Raw genomic sequence first — 25,339 nt, 5'->3', positions numbered from 1 at the left:
ACTCAAAGAGCAGCTGAACGAAGCCTCTTCCTTCTCTGAGAGCGACGTGGGGGTCTCTCCCACCCTCGGCCTCCCCACAGAAGGGGACCTTTCTCTGGGTGACTGGCTATCCAGTGTGCCCACCAACCATGGACATCAAGTACTTAAAGACTTGTCGCTTTGCAGGCCAACCCACAGAGGACTTCAACTGTGGGCAGCGTGAGGCATGATGAGACCTCCCACTGGATTTTCCATCTCGCTGTATGTTCTCTGTCATGGCTGATTTGATGAAATCTCTCCCACGAGCCTTTTGCTGCTCCTCCGCAAGGATCACGATCTGCCTCCTGCGTTAGACCGAGCCAACGTTCTCCAAATGCCCCATTACGCCGGTCAAAAGTATAACTGTACTTAATTGAGTGAGAAAAAAACTCAAGAAATAGATAGAAGACTGTGTTAAGAGAAGGATAACATCAGAGTGAGACTGACCACCCGAGGAACTCAACAACCTTCAGAGATAGAAAAAAACTAAACAATCCTGGTATTTAGCCGGAGAGAGAAAATGCCTGGATAACAAAACCCAGATCAAGGACACCTACACATTACCAACAGTACATGTGCCAGTTAATGAACCTGAAAAGCAACACATTAAGAGCGGAGCCTTCGCCAAAGATTTTATGGGCACATGTTCTCATATGCTAGTGGGAAGGTTAATTTTAGATGTAAAAGCCAGAGAACATGATATTCGCAAATTGCTCCCCTCTCCTCCCGACTTGTTATCCAAACAGAGCAACATCCCTGATGAGAAGCGCTAGCTGCTGTACTCAGTGTCACGTTGCAAACAGTCTTCATGCAATATTAACTTACAATAGAGCTTGGAGGACGCACAAACCTGTGCATAGTGTGCGATAAATAAAACAAAACCATCTGTGATTGACACATCATTAGACACCCATGAATTATTCAATATCAGCAATCATATTGGTTTGCTGATAGATCAACATGCTGAGGAGCATGCGGGCCCAAGGAACCTGATTGCAAGTTAAAAGGCTCCTGAACCCGACTGCTCCCATCCCTAAAAATATGTCACTCATTAGTGGAGAGAGCCGGAGCAAGGAAGGAGGCCGCTCGTTCCTCCGAGTCTTTATTTGCACCTCCTGCCGCTCCCAGAGACGGGCTGCATCCTCCTGGCTTGGAGATGGCTCTGATTGAAGACATAATTGTGAATGTGGGGGAATTTCACGGTCAGCAGCGTGAAACCCTCAGTGAGATGGATGGAGAGATGAGAAGGAGGCGGGAAGGACTGCAAATTAGGGGTCGGCGTTCCCACAGCCAGAGCTCGAAGGTGAGAGACCTTGGCCAGGGCCAGCGGATATATGCTGACGCACAAAGAAAACACAATGTGTGTGTGTGTGTGTGTGAACAGAGGCAAACATATGTACATACACTCAAGGAGCAGGAACACATAAGTGAGCACAGAAATGCAGACGCGTACACAACGGGAGAAAACCTGGGCCGTGTGTAAACAATCTCCGCATCAATCACTGTATGAGCGCAGCAAATCGACTGTGGCTGTTGCAGCGATCGGCGCCACTCCCCAGCCTTCAGATACACCCCCCAACAGCCGCCTGCATATCAAACAAGGCAGCCACTCACATGCACTGACTAATGATTTCAGAATGCTATTAGGTGTCTTTATTACAACAGCACATCACACCCAGGCAGCTCCTTCCTGCTCATGTGGAGGTGACAAACACTGGCTGAGGAACTGTTCTCTTATCTCCACCGGACAGAACTGAGTCCTGCTGCGGACCGGTGGCCTATCATTAGGAGTTTTGGCCCACGGCACAGCCACACCTGCCAAATCTGGTGGTTAGCAACAAAGTAAAGGATCAGCACTTAATGGGGCTCGTTTATCAAAACAGAACACCTTCGCAAACGGCCTGAAAGGGATCTTGAGTGGCCTTCAACAGTTTCTCTTTTCTGGCTGTGAGATCTGTGTATTGATTCAAATGTCAACTAAAGAAAAAAAAATCTTAAATTTGAATGTCAAAAAGGTGCTTTCAATGTATGTGGGAGCAAACTTCAGGCGCTCCTGCGCACACTAAATGGTAACGACATAAGTTGCTATTGCTTGCATTGCCATTGATATTTAAAAATAAAAAAAAGGTTGGGCATTAGATTGGATTGGCGTACTCTGTCTAAGTTATCTTTTTATTTATTTGTTGATTTCTCTCTTTATTATGTTTGTTTTTGTTTTATTTATTTACTTTTTTGCTTTTAATTGTGTATCACTCTGAGGTGGCGTGTGCCGAGATAGGATGTTTGTTTGTTTGTTCATTGGTTTGTTGTTTACTGGCAACAATAATAACAAGTATTGTATTAATGACTATTAATTATATCTGTGAAAATCAATAAACAAAGTTTTTTAAAAAAGAAAGAAAAAAGACAACATACGCTCTTCAGGTTCAAAAGTACAAATCCGCTCGACAGTTTCCACATAACTAATCTGTCTGTTTATCTGTGCTTTGTCTTGTTTTCCGAAAAAAAAAATGGATTTGAGGAATTAAATAAACTGCAGATAATAGTTCTCGTGAAATGAATTGCTGCAGTTTATCTGTCAGGCTCTTACCAAGGCACCGAGATTGTGAATGATTAACAGCACCTGTCTTTTGAGTTGATGTGACAGACCAGCTGCCTGTTGTTCACAAATCTGCTGTGGAGTCACAAATCCTCCTTAATCTTCGAAATTGCTCTTCCTCTGCAAAACAAACACCCGCATTCAGGTGCACAACCTGCCCCAATACCGTTTGCTTCACAGTGTTTAAATATCTTATCTTGGGACACATTATAGTCCATAAGTCATGGTGTCAGTCATCACAACATTACGTCTCCAATTCGAGACAATAGATGAAAGTTACTTTCACAATTGTCCACAATCACAAGTTGCTGCAAATCGCACAAACGTCCCCTCACGCACAACACATTCGGTAAACAGGTACACACACAAAATTGTGACAGATTTTGTGTGACAGAAAGTGAGCATGGTGTCAGTTCAGGTAGGACAGCAAGTCCAGCTCAGCTCACCTGACAGCTACAGCGGTTGATATCAAAGCTAAACCATATCATCTGGCTCGGCTCCCTTCCATGCATTCACTGGCAAAGCTGAAACAAACGTTTGTAACCCACTTCCACCCCAGTTCTTCCTTTTTCATACTATGTTTGATTCATTCAGTGTAATCTCTGTATTCATTGATGCAAACTCTGTTCTGTTCCCTTTGGGAGTCTTGCTGCGGCTCTCCCTGTCTTAAGCTTTCCACATGTGCACGTGTAAGGACAGGGAGGTCCCAGATCAGAGCTATACAACCAAATGTAACTTATGCAAATGCAAATGGAAGATTTCTCTGACGAAAGTCTTCCTGATATTTCAACACATTTCCAGATTACTCTTGAATATCGTGCAAAATATCAAAAATAAGAAAAATATGTCTAAAATAATGTAAAGGTGCTGGTGATCATGAGGTTAAACTTAAGTAGGCCTCAATTGTTTGTGTGATATTGTATGATTATCAATTGTGACATATTCTGCATTACTTTGTCATCTTCCCTCTTCAGTTGTAGCCCCAGTTTATGTTGATTGTTACTGATCACCGTTACTTAAACGTTCTCTCAACATGTCAGCTACATGTCTGTACATTTAAGTCATGAACGTTATATATATTGATGTACATATGGTTCTGAGATGCAGTACAACTACAAACTGCATTTTAATTTTGTTTTCAATTCTTAAGCACTGAAAATCAACTGTTTTTGTTGTTTTTTACACAGATTTTTCTAGATTTGTTTGAGGTTTTTAAGTAGATATATCTAGATTTTTTTGAGGTTTTTAAATGAAACCAACATGGAAAACCAAATGTCCAAAAGTCAGAATCGTGGTCTCTGGGACAACCAGTTGAAAACCCTTGCTCTAGGTGGACGACAACAACTTGTGCTGCACACAGCTTCACAATGCAGCGATGGAGCAAAACATCCCTCCTTGGCAGAGGTGTGCACTTTAAGAGCACCCCTCTAGTCAGAGGTTACTGTGACCCTTTAAGGTACGAAAAACAGAACGAGTTTTTGGTTGAACAACCGCTTTTCATGCAGCTCTTTAGAAATATTCTCGACTGCCTCCTGAGTCAGGAAGGTTTTGTATGGGCTGACACATCAGGGCCAGTGTGTGTCTGTAAGTCATCTGAAAACGCAGACGTAGCCTGGAGCTGGGAAGCGGAATATTATTTTGATTTAGTACGTTTTCTGGTATATATTTTTTTGCATTAGGGACAAAAGTTAGAAACAGACGTTGAACAGACAAAGATGGGCAATGTTCTCCCAGATGAGTGAACATATTAGATGTGTTTCCTCCTTCAGCAGCCACTTTGCCTCCACTTTTTTCCAAACTGAATACCAGTCCTTAAGGACAATCACATTGTTCGGAGTAATCTCAAGATGATTTTAATTCCTTTTTTTGGGGGGGGGGACACAGTTTTACGATATCAGACTCACTCTTTTCTGTAATTTTCTCAACTGCATGTGTCAAGGAGGAGAGGAAACACACGTGCAAGAGAGGTTTTCCAATTGGTTGCATTTTTCTTTAATAACAGCACTAAGCAAATGTAAATAAACATAAACTTTCATGCCATGCTTTACTATCAAACCAGTTTATCCCTGCAGCCTTGAGTCAAACAGATAACTAACTGACTCTTTCTGGAGTTTCTGAAATTTGCTAACATTAGCTACCATGAGCTACTTCCAAATCAAGCTAAAATATCCCAATATCACCCATTGCATTACATCACATGCCATTTAGCTCAGCTTCCATCCAAAGCGTCTTCCTATTAGTGCATCCAACATCTATGAGGGGCCATTCGGGGCTGAGCCAATGACACTTCGGCATAGGCTAGGTTCCTAGCCGCTGACCTTCTGGTTGGAGGACGACCACTCTACCCCTCGACCACAGCCGCACAGACACCCTCAACCAATAGTGAGCCAATCCCAGCTGTCAGTCAACCACAACCACACTAATGCTAAACTTAAATTATCAGTGTGATAAGAACCTCTCCAAAAATGTTTGTATTTAGACTTTTTATTTTGCTCGATGTCCCATTCACTAAAATGGAGTAGGTGGGGGTTAAGATGTTTACTGCAGCCAGCCACTAGGGGACGTTTAGGCTTATGGTGAGCTGTGATGTCATCTTCATAAACACTCTGTATATATTGATGAATTCAACTGTTCACTGACAAATCTGTTGTTTCATTATGTACTAATGTTGTTGTTTTTTATTTTTCCAGCCATGACTGAAGTCTTGCTTCAGGTTGCAGAGACGGTGTGTGTGACGCTGTTGTTTGTGAGCGGTGTTGTTCGGCTGAGACTCACTGATGTATTTTTAGAGGTCTGGGACAAAAACAACCAATTATCCTGCCTCTGTTGTCAGCAGCATTAAAGTAGTGACCTTTTAGAGAAAAGTGGTGGGACTATTACTCAAAGGTGTAAATCTGCCGTTTGGCTTGAACGCAGGTGTTTGTGCTTTCTGAGCAGTTGGCCACATTGTCATTCACTCATAATGAACACCATGTTTTCAAACACATGTCGGGAGGTAGACCATATCAAAATATCAAAACCTTAACTGTTAATTATGTGAAACAAAACACATTAGTTTCTTGACACAGACTCAACAAAGAAAAGATGAGCTTTCTCTGTGGAGGCATATATACATATATACATACACAGATATATGAAAGTTGGGAGAGCTGCGATACTCAGCTTATTCAATTATGAAAATATACCCGCAATATCAAAGTTTGCTTCCAGCATATAATACGTTTCTTATTGAAAATGTAACATTACCAAACTAAACTCATAATGCAAGAACACACAACCTAAGGAAGCAAAATATGTCCCATCATTACACTGCCAATCTTTCCCCATTAAGAGCTGTCACCAGTACAGCCCTTAATACAGTGAGACACTGGTCTGTATAAAAGAACATGCAGCTCAATGTTAAAGGCATTGGCACTAGGTCAACGCAACAAATTTTGTGTATATAAAATATATATGCCATGTTTTCAATGGAAGTCTGAACACAATCTCATGTGTTTTAACATTTTACTGCGAGATTAATGAATCATTAGACCTTGTGACTCAATTAGGACTCGCGCTCCATACAACAGTTTGTGAAGAAGACTAAATTAAATCCTGGGTTGCTTAGAAACAAGCCTGTGGCCTGATCTGACAATGTGAGCGAGCAGATGAAGAGACCTGTCAGCTTTTACACGATAAGGCCGGTGAAAATAACCTTGACCCCCCGTATTACCATCCCTTTGTTTCCGCTTGAGCGTCTTCTACCGAACCCTGGCTATTTCATTGTGTGTGGGTTGTTGTGTCTCCCTTTGCCCATGCAACCTTTGAGAGTGCAGCGCCGGGGCCGTTACACCAGGCAGAAGAGGCCTGGGGCACTTCTTAGGGAGAGGGAAAGTAGGTTAAAGTTTTTCAGAGCCGATAATCGCGTCCGGTTGCCGCGGCGCCTCGGAGAAGCTTCACGAGGGCACAGAGAAAATGCACACATGGGCACAGGCGGAGCAACATGCAAACGCACCGTGCGGCGAAAACACTGATTTCTTCGGAGCCGGGGAAAGCCCTAGATGTGCCGGCAGCTCTCAAATTAAGCAGCTCGGAGACAGAGGAATCAAATGCATTTCCATTAAGGGGAAAATATTCCGTCTACCCCCTGTCATAACGACACTGTGTGGCAGCATTACGGGGAAATATCAAATTAGGCTGTTTCATTTGGAGGACTGTTGTGCATTGCGAACAGCTTCGGAGATCAATTGAGCTGCTAGGTAATGAGCGGCAGCGGCCTGCTCTAATATAGTCAGTAATGTTCTTTTGATTGCTTTGGTTAATCTCGCTCTGCCGTGCAGGGGGGGGGGCATGGGGGGGTAGGGAAGCCCCCCGCCCGCCGCTGACACCAGACCTCAGCCCTGGTTGTTGGAGGGAAATACAACAAAAGCGGCAGCAGCAGTGCAAAAGTCGATATGAATATGAATCAAATTCTTATATCTGGAAAATCTAATTTGTGTCACTAGGAATTCATGAGAGAACTGTCTATAGACGGTTTTATGCCGAAGACTTATAACCAATGCGGGAGCACAGGAGCACAGAAGTAAAGACCCAGCTGAAGAGGCCACAGTGGACGACCTTCTGGTGAAGTCTCGATGATGTGTCGCTGCTGAAGTGGATAGAATCAGACAAAGTATACCACTCTGCTCCCTGAAAGCAAAGCCTCTCACTCATGCGCCGCTCGCAAACAAGTAAGAGGTGCTCTGTCGCTCTCGCACACTCACAGCTGTGACCGTTTAATATGCACCAGCTCGTTTCCATTCCTTTGCACCTCTTGGCTCTCGCATAAACGCTAACAAACCTGTACAAACACCTTTTGCAAATATGCCGAGCCACGCCGCTGCACGCCGCTGCACGCCACACTATCTGCCACGTTCCATTGCGCACAGTGCATGTTTATTTGGATCGCTCAGCAATCCAGCATACCGGATTTTTTTTTGCATCCACGTGTTTGCAGAGATGGCTGTGGAATTGGTTAATGGGACTGGGCGGTTGCCAGCTGCAGCTGCTGGAGTTGTTTGTTGTTTGGCGCAAACCCCTTACCTCTCCACGTGGTCCAGGTTCCCGGACACGCCCAGTCCTCCGATGGTGTAGAGCTTTCCATCGTACACCAGGCTGTTGTGTTTGCAGCGAGCCACGGTCATGCGAGACACCAGGTTCCAGTTGTCCAACAGGGACATGTAGCACCACACGTCAGCCATCATCACACCCGACTCCGTACCACCTGGAATGTGAAGCATGAGGGTTAGTGAATGTTTGATATTAATAAATACGGAAGGTGATCACATGGGTGTTTTCACAGCAGAAAACAGGGAAACAAGAACCTTTAGGGAAACAGTGGAACTTTACCTGCATTTCAACCTTGTTGCAGGTATGAAAAAGTCCCTGCTCCAATATAGTGACTGTATTCGGACAAGTTATTGGAATGTTATACTAAAGTGAAAAAGAAAGCTAATTTTTCAGCTTCCCCATAACAGGGATATTCAACATCTTGTCCTATATTCTAAAAATAAAATCATCGTCTGGCTCTACAAGAGAAATAAATGAATGTAGCAGGTTGTCAAATGGAGAGATTTATACTGGAGTCTTCAGCCTTTTCATTCTTTGCATTGGATCGAAAAACAGTAAGAGGCGGATCACGTTACATCCAGAGAAAAGCAGCACGAATCTTTAATCATGTTAGAAAATACATTTGTAAGGAAACTGTAACTTCTTAAATCTGTCGTTGTTTCTCCACATGATTTTGGAACATAAAGTGCAAAAAGAAATCTTATCTCCAAGTGGAGTTCAACTTGTGGCACAGAAGAGCAATAAACTATTTTCCTGTGGTTTATGGCATCAAGTGACAGGATAAAGATTAAAAAGTTGTTTTTATTTCTCTCTGCAAAACTTCTATTCAATATGGAAATCTTCACTCCCAAATCTTTTTTTGGGGTGTTTATAGGAAGAGTGAATGACTTGGACAACTTTGACGGAGAGTAGTTTACAGCTGCAGGTGAACCAGCCAAGCAACAAAACGTGTCCTTGTTTGAGCTCTCTTTAAAGCAGCTCTGTTAGCTGTGCAGCAGGACATGTAGCGCCGCCTGTGTCTCGGCGCCCCTGCTCCCAGTGTGAGGAGGAAGGTTACAGACCAGAGCCCGTTGATTGGCTGGCCAGAACACCTATGATTTCCCCACCGGCCGCCTGACTCCCAGCGGACACATGCAGACCTGTTCCGATGCCCAAACACAAATTTACATTTATATGAAAAAAGGGGAGAGGAAAGGTACACGCAGGACAAATCCTGTTGCATTTCCACGGTGCAATGTCAAGGTCTGATTACCGTGCAGGATTCTCGCACAAATGGAGCGTGGAGGGAGAAATTCAGTCTAGCTCTGGAGGAGCAACTTAAAGGTGTCTCATTGAGGGAGTCACAGAGTGCACAGTGTGCGACTGTGGAACAAAATACACGGCAGAACACTGCAGACACTGTAAAGCCAGACAGAGAAAAAAAGTCAGGTTTAAAGAAAAAAGCACCAGAGAAGGTGAATAGAAGAGACATTGTATAAATAAACGATGACTCTGATGTCTATTGTGTTAGGCAGAGAGAAACGTTCAAATCAGCTGATGACTGAGGCCCGAGGGGCAGGACGCTTTTTAACACTAACAGTTGTTAAAGGTCACAGGAGGAGGGCTGCAGCCTGGGCAGCTGCACTTTACTGAATCATATCTGATACAGAGTGAAAATGTCCGTAATAACGGATCACAAATGTCAAGTTTGGAATCCTGAGTCTCATTATGGTGCAAGTGACTTTGACAAAAGAGGTCGGAGACAAGAAAGTCAGCAGTCAGTATTTGATCATGTATTACGTAACCTTTTGCTACTACTACTATCACCATTGATGCCAAAACCACAGAATGCATAATGACTAACTATCTTCATCTCCAGGTTGTTAGAAAACTGCAGATGTTACATGATTATATTTCCATTTTTTCGAAAATATTTTGCTCTTGAGGCAAATTTATTCAGTCGACTTCATCAAGATGTTCACCCTAATCTGTTTAGATTTTTAGTTGGTTTGTATTTTTGTTTTAAAGCAAGATCAACCAAAAAATATTTTGGTGCAGAACTGGATCAGGAGTCATGTCTTTAACATTGAGTTTTTTTTAATATAAATGTGGTTTCATAAAAGAGAGACTTATGGGGCTGAGTGCCGTTCTGGTTTTATTTAGTGCAGTAAGTAAATTAATTTAAAAGATTCCACAATCCAACTTTTTTGTAGCGTGTATTTGATCTGACCATATGGAGATGTACTTCTGTTTTAATTAAAGGGATGGATTTAGTTTTTATCAAACTTCAAAAGTTAATGAGTGCAGATATTAGCACTGCCCAGGTTGTTTCACAACAAGAAGTTTAAATCCCTGTTTTAGGCATTTTGAATGTTCTCCCTGTATTTGCTTGGGTTTTCTCCGAGCACTCCAGTTTCCTCACACGTTCCAAAGACATGCAGGGTTATGTTGATGAGAGCCTTTCAAATGACTTTAGGTGTGAATGTGAGTGTTAATGGTTGTTTGGTCGAACCTTGACTGGCTCCAGCTGCCCCTGTGAGCCTCAAAAGGATAAGTGGTATGGATAATTGATGGATAGAAGTAATATGAAGTCTTGCTGAATGCAGGGATAACCGTTCTCTACTGAAGGAATCTACTGTCCTCCTCCACTGATCCTCTAAAGCTACGGTTGTGCTGCTGGAGTGGAGCGATTTAACTCACCTGACAGGTAGATGTTGTCCCCCGCTGAGATGACACTGAAGAACTCGCGGTCGTAGAAAGGCAGGCTGGCCAGCGGGTACCACTTACTGTTCTGGGGGTTGAAACAGGTAACGGCTGTCAGCGAGCGCTGGTTCATCCCGATCGCCTGACGCCCTCCCACCAAAACAATCACCTCGGCTACACCTGGAGGACAAAGAAACAGGAGGAGGAGGATGGGGGTGGACAAAGGAAATGAAGAGACGGAAAGAGAGCAGGCTGTCAGGGTTTCCACCAGGTAATGAGGGCCAAGACTGAATCAAAAAGACCCATTGAGACGCTCAGCGCGGCAGTAACGAGCAGCATAATGTCTCCTGGCACGCTGCACGCTGTTTAAAAGATTTATACACGACTTTAACACTGAAATGTGAATATTTTTATACATTCAATAATAAAACGATTTAAAAAACACATTCATTTGCAGACGGGAGCCTTGATGAACACAAACAGCCATAGATTACCAGTCTGCTGTTTTGAATTGAGCAGGCCTTGAGTTAGTTAGCTTGTCGGGGAAATGCAAAGTGAAGAATAAGCAAAAAAGGTAAATGGCAAAGTGTAACTCAATTACCAGGACTGATGGGACTGCAGTCTGCTCTGTGAGTCTATGTTCCCACAAATGACACAGTCACTGTCAACACACACAGTGATACACACACTGCTCAGAGAATCACAAAATCAATACACAAGAATCAATTTGTGTACATTTATAGGTGGAAATGTGTCTCGTCTCACACACACACACACACACACACACACACACACACACACACACACACACACACACACACACACACACACACACACACACACACACACACACACACACACACACACACACACACACACACACACACACACACACACACACACACACGTATTGAGGGCCTCATGTGATTAAGAAGATACTTGAAACATGTTCAGCACTCCTCACCCGATCTTTGCACTCAGACACACACACACACACACACACACACACACACACACACACACACACACACACACACACACACACACACACACACACACACACACACACACACACACACACACACACACACACACACACACACACACACACACACACACACACACACACACACACACACACACACTCGGGATAAAGACACCAGTGATCCAAAACACACAAACAGGTTGGCAGGCTGCCGAGTGCATGTCTCAGGTCCTCAGCAGCAGGCAGGACGACGAGCCGCCAGACAGAAATGAGCTGTGTGTTTGTAAGCAGCAGGCAGGCGGGCAGAGGGAAGGGAGCCAAGGAAAGAGAGGGAGAGGGAGAGAGGGAAGGAGTAACAGACGGGATGAGAGAAAGGAGGAAGGAGAAGGAGGAAGAGCTAATCTTCATACACTCCGGACCGAGACGAACCGCTGGTTCATCTGCCCTGATCGATAACCTTCCACACACTCACTCTCCTCCCGGGCCTGTCCATAGCTATAGGCGCCTCGTATTTCTCTTTCTGCTTCTGTCCATCCCCACAATTTTTGACTTTCTCAAGCCTCTCACTTTCTATCAAAACTGGTAAAACAGAGAGCTTTTTCAAGGAAGCATAACAAAGGGTAAACGAGGAGAGAGATAGGGGGAAAAATGAAAACTACAATGGGCTTTGCCGAGGCTGAGCAAACAGACAGAGCAGTAAGCACTACCTCAGACATATCGTGGACATACAGCTTAGACTTAGTGGACAGCTTAAGCCCTGCTCTTTTCCCTCTGTGAGTTTTTAAGAATGTGTTTCCCCTGCGTAGAGCCGGGGGAAAAACAAAGTATCGGCTGAAGGAGAAATTGCAGCGGTGTCACGGCGAAGGTGGTCCGGCACACAGGCTGAAACAAGGACAATCATGACAAAATACAGAGGTCGGAGGAGTTGTCCGCCTCTCTGGCAGCACGTGTGAAAGATGTGTTAACTTGGAGCGCAGCTAAAAAAATATTTGAGTTGAACTCGCTGCCGCGGCAGGCCAGCTTCCGCCGCCTCGTGGCATCGGGCCCCGGCTCCGAGCCTCAAACGGCCCTGAAGACCTCTAACAGACCTTGGGCGTGCGGCTAATAAATGGGAGAGTAGTTTTATAGGACGGGCGCAGCTACAGCAGAGGCTCTTTGAAAAAATATGAAGTGAAAATGGGCTGTTTGTCTTTCCTCTCATGAGCCTCCAACCATACCTCCACACACAGATTAATTATACTGACTTTGTTCCACTATTGTTCCTCCTCAGCGTTGCTCTACATATTTCTGCTCCATTTGTCTTTATCACACACCGTTTTTAGAACTTTATTGGATTTTAAAAGTTGGGACAGTTTTCTCTTCCTTTGCAGGAAGAGGAAGTTTCATCTCTTCTTATCTAATTGCCTTTCATCCTATTAGCTGTTTCACTCTGTTTATATTGACTGTCTCAATTAACTTGGCAAAGTTTCAGTGTCTGAGCCATATCGGGATTTTCTCTTCTAGTCGTGCATGTCAATCAATGCTCGACTGTTTAAAGTTTGGTTTCAGTCAAAAAGAAATATGATATTTAATTTCAACTTAAAACACAGCAAGGATACAAATACTTCCTGATGCTGCCGCTTTGATTTTTTCCTCTTAAGTCCTAAAACATGTCGACAGACTAAAAGAGTCATTTCTTTAGTTGTTTTTTCCTGTGTACAATTTCTCCTCCACTACACTTGAACCCCCACAGTCTCTAATTAGGCCGACCTAAGCAATTCAACATGCCGCTCCAATGCGCCGGATTGTGCGTCTGTGCACATGCGAGTCTTTATTATCACCTAGTGCACATGTGTTCGGCTGTTCTCTACGCTTTCCGCTTGACAAGACACGTCAGGGAGAATCCACATCTGGGCACCAGGGCTGCTGCGCGGCTGTGACCCCCGAAGCCCTGAACACATTCACGAGGCCACGCAACCCAACACCGGCCTGTCAGAAAGCAACAAAACAGGAGAGGGCTGGGGGGGTGGGAGTCACGGCATCGGATCAGATGGTTGTGCGGGTGTGTGCGAGTTTTTTCAGGCAACGAAGCCTCGCAGGGACGGCTGTCAGTCAGTCGGAGGTTTGATGGGAGTTTGGCGGAGGGATGAAGGGATGGGCGATCGAAGAATGGAGACGAGCCGGTTGGGGATGAAGGAATAACCAACTCTTGACAGCTCTTGTTTTTTTTTCCTACTGACAGAGTTTATACCCATGACAATTTGGGGAGAAAATGTCTCCTTCTCCTGATTGTTGCAGACCTTTTGTTAGATTTCTGCTTTATTTTTAACCTTTCTATATAAAGCAAAAAATAATAACTGAGGAAAACAAGCAGATAATTGAAATTCAAGCTGATGCGAACTAGCACCAGTGGTCCTCAGTTTTTAGCAACTCTACTGGAAAGGTCTTGTTTGTGAATCATAGCTTCCAAAGTTTACATTGTTTGTACTTTCAAAAACTAGTCAACAGTGTGGTACTGGAAGTAGAAATTTAGATTATCAGCCATAATATTTTAACCATCCAAGGTAGAAGATATGCTCCTGTAGAAGCCACAGGTCTGTATGATATCAACTGCATTTAAAGAAAAACTATTTTTTATTAGCAATGTTTTCCAATATTTTTTCTCTTGTAGCTGGTCGACCTGGTTCCAGGTTTAGATTTCAAGATTTCTTGAAACATCAATAAAGAAAATGAAAGACAAATATACTTCAGGACCACAGCTATTCTAAAAATCACTGTTACGCTCTATTTATTTCTTTTCTTTTTATCCTTTTTGAATATTCACTGACCCTGAACTGACCCTGTAATAATAACTCGCCTTATATCTGCCTGGACCCCATCAACAATAATAAATCCCTTTCACTAATACTGTTTTCTCCGGTACTTTGCGAGACAGGCTCCAGTGGGTTTGTCCATTTTTAATTTATTAAAAAACGTTAATAGAAAAATATTGATGACAGCTGTTTGAGTGATTAAAATGGTCAGTCAGAGCAAGTCTTCGCAGGAGAGCGAGAGATGCCAGCAAAACTACAAGGGCAACATCTGGTCAGAGCCCACTCAGCCCAGTATTAAAAAGGAGGATTCACTCATTGCAAGCTGGGACTGGGACTGACGGACAGGGATGTGTAAGGTCTGAATCTCAAATTGAAGCTGATGTCCACCCACGGAGCGTGACACACACTAACACGTGCTGTACATATGCACACACACACACACAAACCCTGACAGTTCTTCGTGTTACTTCCTCTCAACTCCAAACTAAATGAAACCCGTCTGTGACAGGAGCCACACTGCCCACGTTTTGCCCCGTGCTAGAACAAGCTGGGTCCTCACATACACACAAATGCAGACACGCAGAGTGTACAGTCACTTGGGAAGAGGAGCGACTGATGGAGAGATGAAGACAGAACAGAAATCTGTCATTTCCTCTTCCCCCGAGCTGCCACACTGGGCCTTATCTCCCCTTGCTGTGTGTCTCCTTGCTCTCTGCCCCATGCTGGGACCCTGCTTCCCTTATTCCTCTTCTCTTTTACCCCGTGGTTAATACCTCCCTCTCTCACTTTGAAAACCCGAGGGGGAGACTTTGCTCTATCTCTCTTTTTTCTCTGCAAGTCCTGTCTCCCTCAAACCCCAGGAACCTTTGCTGGGTCTTTCCAATATATATTCTCCTTTTCATCTTCCTTCACCGCTTCCTGTTATTCACCTCATGCACATTTCACTCGAGTGTTTCAGCCTCCCTGCCCTTACTTTAACCAGCCATACGTCGGCTCCAGTCAAAGGGACACTGCAGGGTGTTCTGGGGTGAAGTTGAATCAAAGGTTACACCTCGGCTCGAGGAATCCATGCCTTGCTGATCCACATGGCAGCAGAGATTCACCCGCTAGTTTGAAGCCCAACAAAGTCCATCTTCAAAAGTTCATATTTGACTTTGGAAATGGCTTTTGACATAATCTCAGCTCAAGGTCCACAGAGCAAAAATCATCCATACACAGATCTTATGAGGGTAGGAGCTCTGTTTTAACTCCACCATTATCCTTAAGAAAATTTGCAGCCAGAAAGTCAACACATAAATCACTGATGAAATTTCGAGAAAGCAACTTATTCTAGTCTTATGAGATGTGTGATGTTAATTTTCACAATACCTGTATAAATATGTGCAAATATAGCTGTTATACAGTGTTTACCTGGGTCTCTAACTCACTACGTATTCCGGCCACAGTGACACCTGCACTCTCACAGCTCGGAGCCATTTATATCTCACTGCTGGTCCATTTCCTCTTATCTTTGCTGCCTCTCTCTCTTTGACTTTTTTTTCTTCCTTTTGTAATCCTAAGATTTCTCTCCCAGGGTGTTAATTTGCTATGGTGAGGATCAGGGGGCCAAAGGCTGCCAAATAATGTCCGGGTCCGGGGAGGGCGCGGTGTGTATGTATGCGCATGATTTGGAGTGTTTGTGTGCATGTGTTTGTTATTGGCCTGTTGGGCTTCTGCTCAGCAAAAGATCTATGCCGCTGTGTCTGTCGCACTTGGAAGCGGAGACAAACATTTAACGTGGCCTCAAGTGTCAGTTGACTCAAATTACTGACTCACAGGTTTTGACAATCATTATGACTGCGGCCGGTTGTCTGCGGTGGATATATGTTTGAGTGATGCATGCAAACAGGTCTGTGCCAGGACGAGACTGTGATTGGTGGACAGCGGTGCACCTTACAGCTGATTGGCCCGCTGCAACGTAAAAGAATGTCGCAGTGGAGCTGCAAGACGTCTTGTATCCTCCTCCTCTCCCAAACTGCATCATCATCATCCTGCATGCACATAGTTTTGAATTTTATTTTCAGTAGGAGTGGACTGACATTTTTTTTCAGACTACATTATTGCCTCTTTTTGGTCAGTTAGTCTTAGTTATTGTAATTTAACTGGTTGATATGTAGAAATATTATTGTGATGTTTGATTTTTATACAGATACATTTGTTTGTTGTTTTGGCCCTTGTCCACTCTGAAGCTAAGAGGTTACTGTCACTTTTTGTTAATTAACTGTGATACTAAATACATTTTTGTGAGATGTACATTAATTGTTCTGAGGCTATTTGGGACTTGGGGAAGATGTGTAAATCATCAGAAGGGACATGACAATTAAAGTGATTGAATCTGGTTCGTGGTCCTTGTAGCTTTATCACATTCATTTTTAAAAACTCGACAGTATCATGTCCCCAATGCTCAGAATGATCTATATACCTTCTCTATCTATGCACAGATTTTGCTGGAACAACTTTTTGCTGAGGAAAAAGTTCCAATGCCAACTTTGCAGGGTTTGTTCTGTGGAGTTTCCACAGGTACAGGGACACTGTCACCGGAAAGAGATGTTGCTGTTGATTTTTTCTAATGTAATATTCAATACTGTGAGCAGTGCACATGGAATTTCATTTCCCCCTCCATATCTTGTGTTGGAACCTTGACATAAATTTAAGGGACAAAATCTGGGGGTGAAAAAATATATAAACTGCAGTATCAGCACATCTAGACACAACTGGTGGAGTCTGAGGAAATGTTTTCTCGCAATTTCGTTGAACCTTCCAACTTTTGCAGAAATTTGAATCTCATACATTGTGATTTGATAGATACCGGCGCACATGCACACGCAGTCTGAACAACAGATCTGCACCATCAGCAGACGCGGTGATAAACCTCTAACCAGGTTCGGTCTGTCTGCTGAATATTGGATGAGGAATAGCTTTGCAGCCTTGCAGCAGGTACAGCGGGTCAAAGTGCCAGATGTGCTATGAGAGATGCTTAGGCTGATCCGTGTTCCTGTAAATGCTGCTCGCTTCGGCACCGAGCACGAACAGCAGCTCTCGGAAGAGAATGAGTCAAATTTTCTGGCAACAGCCGGAGCGATTGTTCAACCGCATCCTCCCACAACTCTCCTCCTCCTTTTTCGATAACTCAGCCTGACAGTGGTCACCGGTCAAAAGGTCAAACGGACAGAAACTTAATTTTGGCTACAGCTCATGCAGACGTTTAGGCCAAAGGTTATCTAATCTGGATTTACTGCCTTCATGTTACATGTATGAGCCGAGATAGATATGTTTGCGCGAGATTTTCACTGATAAGCCCCGGCGAATATCAGAGACACATACTTAAATTCTCCAGTGACTACTGTAGCTGCATCCGACTTTCTCTCTCTTTGCGGTTCACTCGCTCCGTTTCTTTCCTCGAGTACAATCTCAGACTCCAGAAATAAAATCGGAAGAGGCTCCGCTGAAGGGCACTCACTTTGATCGATTAAGACATTTCTGGCACATTCTCCCGCATCCCGCTCTTCCAGCTGGAGAGGTGAAACGGAGTAATCTCACGCTGCATTGACTCTAAAAAGACAAACCAGGCTGAATAATTACACAGAGCAGGACAGCAATCAACAACAATCCTGACATAAGAAAGACAAAGCTTGGAAATGTCTTTGCAACCTGCTGACAGCCTCCCCCGTCGCCATCACCTCACTTAATGGTTAACGTCGAGGATGTGTAACCGGAGAGAAAAGATGACAAATAAATTAAATTATTGCATGAAAAACAGCCTCTATCTGCACTGATGGAGGAACAGTTGAGAAAAGGTAGGGGCGATCGGGAGGACGGTGTTAATCAGGGCCGGGCCAGAAGCAGTGGGAGTCAGACTTGAGAGGAAATTCATCTGATGAGCATTTATTCTGCTCACAAAGTGTGAAACGTCTTGTCCTCTCTTTGCGGTGGCGTCAGCGGTGCGCTGCGGCCGCTCTCCAAGGAGCCGCTGGCCGGCGGAGGTGTGAACGCGTAGATGAATGTCTCGCCTGAGGGGCCTCAGACCTTGCAGAACAGCCCTGGCTTTATTATCTCAATGCCGAGGGTTGACGCAAGCCAAGCTATTGTGTGGGCTGTTAAAATAAATTCCAGCCATTTAAAAAAAAAAACGTACAACCAACGCACTGTTTTATTCTGGCCGTCCTTCTGCTGCCGGAATGTAAAACGGTCAATAACACTTGATATCAACATTTCCAGAGGAATTCAGGGAGCAGCTCGAACCCTGCTGCAGCACAAGCCAAGGTTCTGGTCTGAGTTTAAGAAAATAAATGCAATCTTTTTACAGGGGAGCTTCCAACTGATTATTCTATTAATCTGTTCATGTTTGAGGAATGCACGCGCTCGCAGGGGCGTTTCAGAGGAAGGGAAACCCTGGGCCCCAATGGGAGAGGGCCCTCAAGCCTGGAGTGAGAAGTTTGTTTTTGTAAATTAAAATTGACTGAATAAATCAGATGAGACTAAACTTTGTATGAAGAGTAGCAAAGTAGGATTTTAGCTTGGAGCATATTGATATTTAACATAAATTAAATAGCAACACAGCTACAATGTCATATGGCACATTTATTAGCATAACCTAACAGAGCTTAACATCATGAAACACTTGGCCCTCGGTTTCAGAAACAGCCCCGAGAGCAGTGACAGGTCCTAAAATGTTGCTGAGGATGAAGACATTTTCACCCATTTCTCAGAGAAGAGCACAATAACAACTATAATTCTTCTGCAGCGGAGATTATGAATTCATGATTGCATCGTTTGTCGGCTTAACTATAAGGCATGATTTCATTTAAGGATTTTGGGCCTTGTGTGTTCTACAGCGTGCTATCCTGGTTACAAATGACTCATTATCACCATATTCTCAGTAAACACAACACATTGTTATTTTTGTACATCTTTCTGACATTTTAATAATTTATCTTTTAAGCCTATATGCTCTTGAACCTCTAGACTGTGGTTTTGGCTCCTAAAAGAGATTAAAAGCCAGTGCTTACTGGAAGTCTGATTCTTTTTGTTTTTAAATAAAACACTACTCCAGTGACGTTTTATTCAGTTGTCGTTTATTATGCAGTATACTACAAATGTCTTAATGTAGGGGTTAGACAACTAAGATGTTTTTTGTGTAGTATTGTCTTGTTTCTTGGGAAGGATAAATACTTAATGAAGAAAATAAGGTTTTTGATTCTCCAACTGATCTTCATTGAGCCACAGTGAGAGTTTCCCACAGTAAATGTAAGTTACTGTGGAACTAAGAGGGTTTAAATTTGGTCAGAGTTCCCACTGTGCAGACCCACATATTACTGTGTTAGTATTTATTTAAAAGTGCATTAGTGACTATACTATACTATAAGAAACACTACAGATTCATTGTATGCATTACAGGATATGTATTTTTTGCACAACAGCTCTTTTCTTCTGTAATGGGGGTCATAGGAGCCTGACGAGAGAAAAAAGACCAAGTCAGCAAGCGGGTCTGAGCGTCTATGTCATCGCCTTCCAAAGATCTCCTTTTCTGCTTGTCGATAGTAAACGCAGCCTCAATTGGACCAGCAGCATTTCCACACTTCCACATTTCAGTGGCTCTAACACTCTACGCTAGGGGTATGTGTACCAGAGTTGATGTGGTGGTGTGGATGTAGCCCAAAAGAGGAAGGGGGCCCACAGAGACTCCAGAGACTGCTGATGTATAGGGCCCAGAATTCTGTGCTGCACTCATGTTAAACACGGGCTGCATCATAAAAAATCTCCTCTCAGTGGCCCTTAATGCTGCTGCTGCGTTTCCGCCTTTAGACTCATGATTACTTGATTACAGATGATGAAGTTGACGGAGAGAGACAGAGACAGACCTCGGAAAGAGTGCAGCCACTGTTTAAGGATTCCTTTCCACAGTGTATGTACTTAAAGGTTTAACAGTGTGTGTGTGTGTGTGTCTGTGTGTGTGTGCGCGTATGCAAGCGAGACAGAGAAACAGTGTGAGCTGAGCTGGACCCCTGTGTCTCCTAGTCATTACAGCTCATTTGTCTGAGTGCTATTCCACTTGGCTGGGTTGAGTTAACAGTTTGCCCTGGTGCTCTCCTCCCTCTTCGGAGCTGAGCACAGCGACACATGTAGAGACGAGGAAACGGGAGCAAAACCCAAAGGTTCGCCACTGCACGTGCAAGTGAGCACACATCATGTGTACTGAAGAAAAACTTTTCTCGCTCCTCTAAAGCACAACAAACACAAGAGGATGTAAACATCACCGAAACCAGAGCGCGGCATTTGTCTTCAGACAAAAAAAAAAGAAGGTTTGTGAGGAAAATCCCAGCACCTGGTGGCTGATCCCCCCGATCCCCTGGAAAGTCTAATGACATCTAATCAGATGCACATCCACACTCTAATTAGCCAATTAGCCGCTACTGGATACACATACAGTACGCAGAATACAGTGGATTCACTATGAGGCACTCTTCGTTTGCACTTTACCCAAGACTCCTTTCTGGGCAAAAGTCACGAGGCTGTTAACAAGACAACAGCTACATCCTCTCTGCCACCCTGAGGAGTTCACTACGGCAGCAGAACACTGAGGAAGGAAATATAGTAAGTAATACGAATAGAATAAAAACACATAATGCCATCTACAATTGTGGAGAATTTTTCAGGTTTGGTCATGTTAGCTGTGTTTTTAAGTCGTTTATTCCTCACTCTAGTCGAGGGTTGATGGCCGAGGATGTTGCATCATCTTAAGTGCTACGAGGAAACTTGTGATGTGATAACGGGCTGTAAAAATAAAATTGGATTCATTGATCGTAATTGGGGAAAACATTGGTGTATAGGTTCAGACACAAAATCAGTCATCATCTATGTCCTGTTGGATTCAGGGTTGCTGGGTTGGCGATTTGATCCGCATTTCCCCCATTCTGCATGCCTAAGTGCCTTTGGGCAACTCAGGGGTATAAGTGATGTATGGTAGAGAAAGTGCCGCACATAGATGTACCGTATGAATGGATGAATGGGTGGGACTACAGTGAGGTGTTCAAGTGGTCATCAAGACTAGAAAAGGCTCAAATAAATACTGACCATTTATAGGTTGTGTTAGCAAATAGAAGGCCGAGCCACACTCCACTGAACACACGCTCTGATGCAAATTAAAAAGCCAAGCATACAAAGCATTCTTTAAATCTGAAATGATGTTTAAGTTTGAGGATTAAACAAAGCAATTTCTATGCCGAATATCTTTTTGGGCCCCTTAATTAACAATCTCATAAAATTAATGTGAACACTATTCACTTAGTTAAACGCTCCAAAATGCAAAGTAGGTGCAAAGTGCGAATGTGAACTGTCTCATTTCCAGTCAGCCGGGCGACGCAAAAATAAACTTTATGTCTCGCTGGTTAGACCTTTACGACTGTTGCCTCGTCGTAACTCTGAGAGGAAAACAGCTGTGTGCAGATGTTGTCCAGTGTCGGTACACGGTGCATTTTGAGGCTGGTTCCATTAACTCTGCACAGGAGCACAAAGTGCACGAAGACATGGCAGGACCTTCCAGAGCGTGTGCTATAAAAATTTACATTCAATAAAAACCGGGCAATTAAGGGAAAAGAACGGAGTTACAACAATGCGGCACAGCAGGATTCAATTTGAGGGAAAACCTGAGCAAACAAGACAGTTAACGGGTCTGTGGAAAATGCTTCTATATTCAGCTCTAATAGAAATGCTGCTTTTAGGGCTTACAGCTAATGCAGCGATGGCTCATTAAACATCAGTCTTTTTCGTTGGATAAAAACATTCTCATGCCGTCCCTGAACACATCGCAGGGTGTTTATTCATAGGCCATTAACATTCATAATCATAGCTTTCTTATCCTTTATGTGATACCAAAGATTTAAGATGAACAAAAAAACAACAACATTTCACTGGTAAATAAAGAATGGGAGAGATTTTCCCAACACATTTCAAACTACTATCGACGATTCACCAGGATTCTAAACCGTCGTTATAAAATATTTAAAGCTGCTTTAGTCATTATTAAAAATGGATAAAAGGACGACATGTAATTTAATGTAATGTAAAAGGTGTCACTATAGTAAAGAATCCGTGATTAGCGACTCTGCACTTGCAGCTCTACGGAGACTTACAGCATTATATTTCTAACTAATTGGATTGGTTTAACATCCCATATCTTCACTGTTTTAAATTCACTCCCACTTCTCTATCAGCAGGATTGTTTTCCTCCAGCAGCAGAAGCAGAAGCAGCAGGGACCGGTTCCCTGCAAAAACAAGCTCTCTACACCCACTGCACTGCTACCTGCCCAGCACCAAGTGGCAGTCAGACAAAGTTTACGACTGGATGGTAACACAGTGGAACGTTCAGCAGCTGAAAACCAACAGATATTTCCCTGAGGAGCTGGTGAAAGCTAAACAGAGATAAAAGCAGAGTCAATATTAAAAACACAGCATATGAGTCAGTTGACTTAAATTAATGTTACTGTTGCTTTGGGTCTGCTGGATGAGTAAATTGCCCACTTGCTGTAACGACTTTACAAAATAATATGTCTCTGCCTATTTCAGCAAATCACAAATATGTAAACACACTGTATTTCATGGAGAGCTTTGTTGTGTTATCAACCACCGAAAGCCCTTCACAGCACCAGTCACATTCACTCATCCAAGCACAATACAGTGCTTCAATATACAGCATTTTTTTATATCACACAACACTCACACACTGTAGAAATAAACACACACACATATACATATATATATATGTATGTACAGTGCATGAATGGCCGCCCACAACATATGTTGTCCATGTTCTATTTGTTGAATGTACAGAGATCTACACGCAGTGCCACTGGTATGAAAGAACTGACAACTTTACTTTCCAAAATGTTCTGCACAGTTCTCTTTAAAGGAACAGTTTGACAATGAAATACATGTTTTTTTCTTTCTCGAGTAAAGTAAGGCGAAAAGATTCATTTGTCTCCAATATGAAGAAGAGAATGGCAAGCAGCCTTGACTCGTGGCTAAGCTTTGACAAAGGCTGAAGACGAGGGGAGGGGGGACGCTGAGCATGGTTCTGTGTGTCTGACTTCCTACAACAATGTACTCTAACCTATAGGTCTATACTAAGGTCTATACTAACCCACGGTCCTATTGTTAGAAAGATTACACAACAACAGCCAAGCAGATTTCCACAAACCTTGGTAAAAAGACATTGTATGAGTCAGGGAAGAATTTATTTCATTGTGGTGCGGATCCAGATTATGGGGAAGATACAGGAATAATTCTTTCTCTGTCTCCAACATTCCGTACAGGCGCCTCTAAACATTTTCACATCTTCCCAGGGAATAATTCATGAATTTAGATGAAAAGGCATATTTAGGGAACTGATATCTATGAGCGTGTGTAATTTGGTGAAGCTTGATTGAACTAAAGGGCACTGTTGGGACTTGGCGGAGGTTTGCGCTCTTACGATTTTCATTGTAGTTTTTATTATTAATATTATTAATGTTAACAAACAAGTCTGAGCATATTTCTTAGAATTTCCCTACACACTGATTTACTGCTATCTACAAACTGCAAGTTGCTCTTTAAACTACTGCTATTCCAAACACTGATACTGGCTTCAATGTTAAAGTATTAATATATATTTATATACTTTAACTTCTATTATTGGACTAAATTGAAGGAGTGTTAGTTTAAATTCTGTCTCACCAAAAAAAAAGCTTCTTTATTTATCACTGGTAAAAAGACAGAAGGTTTGAGTCACTTTAAACACGTGTCCACACACACACACACACCGCACGAGCACAAACACTCCCACTATTATACATTCACATATGCACGCGACTCACAAGTTCACAGATTGACTGTGCTCAGCAAGAAGTGCTTCACGGATGGCAGTTTTCCTTTCTTTTTTCCGCCTGACAGACTTATCAACCGAGCTCAGGTGGTGCCCCATCTGCTTGCGCACATTTAAAATACACACGCAGAAACACGCACGCCCACACGCTCACTTACTGCTTACACAAGTAGACACAAGCTCCGGGAATAAACTCAATCAAACGTCTGCCCTTCAAAATTTCATTTCCGATTCCCTGCGGCTCCCTCTCCGCCTCGCTCCCTCCGACCACATCCCGACCTCTCCTCTTGTTCTCCCACGTCCCGTCACTTTCTGGTCCTCTGCACGGCAACCACATTGTTCAGCAACCTCAAGCTCCGCGACCAGCTTTTATTCAATCTTCCTCTCTGTCCTGCATGTCCACGTGCTAGTCCCCGACGTCTAGCCTGCAGTCCCAGTGACGGTGCCCCCCCGCTGTGCTGGGCCCATCCTGTCCAATGCAGCAGATGGCTGAGCAACACATGCATGCACACAAACAATTACGACTGCCGACACAGAGATGCATGCTCAGGCATGAACAAAAAAAACATGCTCAGGCCTTCAGGAATACACACAACGAAACAAAATGTCGGAGTAGGTTCTTATTTATCCGAACAAAGAATCAGCGTACACACATTTTCCACCTCATGAAATAGACACACAAACACAAAGCACACTTTGCCAGTCTTAATAACAACTTCAGCTGCAGGAGTTCAAAACTTGATGTGGGAAAACTTACATATATTTCTCATCCCATAAGCCATCGGGGTACAATGCATCATGAATGTATTCATCCCAGCAGCGTTTATGCATTTATATAATTCTGTTGTACAGAGCCACAAGCTGCTGCAAATCAATACTCACTTCAGCCTGCATAATGGGGCTGTAGGACGTATATGATATGCACATACCAAACACTATGAAATGGGCCTTGGCAGAAAGCACTTGGAGAAAACTGCTGAGAACAAAGAGAAACCGCTGGATCGAGGATGAGTAATGGGACAACGCTGTGCGCATGTAAAGCCACAAATGTCTCCTCTCGAGAGGCAAACGACTCTTTATAAACCCTCGTGCGACTGCATTAAAGGCAATTAAGAAAGCAAAAATATTAACCTAACGCAATTCCCCCAGCATTTGTTGACTCACAAACGCACACATTGGACGGACAACAAGAGTTGGCTGGTGAACTGACCTCCGCATAAAGTGCCATTTGTTAGGCAATTATCTTTATTCTACCAAGCAGAAAATGACTCGTGCTG

The 25,339-nt window shown here is 43.4% G+C and overlaps 1 protein-coding gene across 1 annotated transcript in view; it reads right to left on the bottom strand.

The window, feature by feature from the left end:
* Nucleotides 1-25,339, bottom strand: part of LOC133024636 (kelch-like protein 29) — a 152,577-nt gene that overhangs the window by 34,404 nt on the left and 92,834 nt on the right. Inside the window, exons 9-10 of the mRNA XM_061091797.1 lie at nt 10,385-10,567; nt 7,679-7,859 (exon numbers count right to left, since the gene is read on the bottom strand). Of these exons, the coding sequence (XP_060947780.1) occupies nt 7,679-7,859; nt 10,385-10,567 (364 nt within the window). The remainder of the gene's footprint in view (nt 1-7,678; nt 7,860-10,384; nt 10,568-25,339) is intronic.

Source organism: Limanda limanda, chromosome 18 (assembly GCF_963576545.1).
Source record: "Limanda limanda chromosome 18, fLimLim1.1, whole genome shotgun sequence".
In the NCBI taxonomy this organism is placed as follows: domain Eukaryota; kingdom Metazoa; phylum Chordata; class Actinopteri; order Pleuronectiformes; family Pleuronectidae; genus Limanda; species Limanda limanda.
The sequence above is the reverse complement of the archived record's forward strand: the minus strand, read 5'-3'. Positions and strand labels throughout refer to the sequence as shown.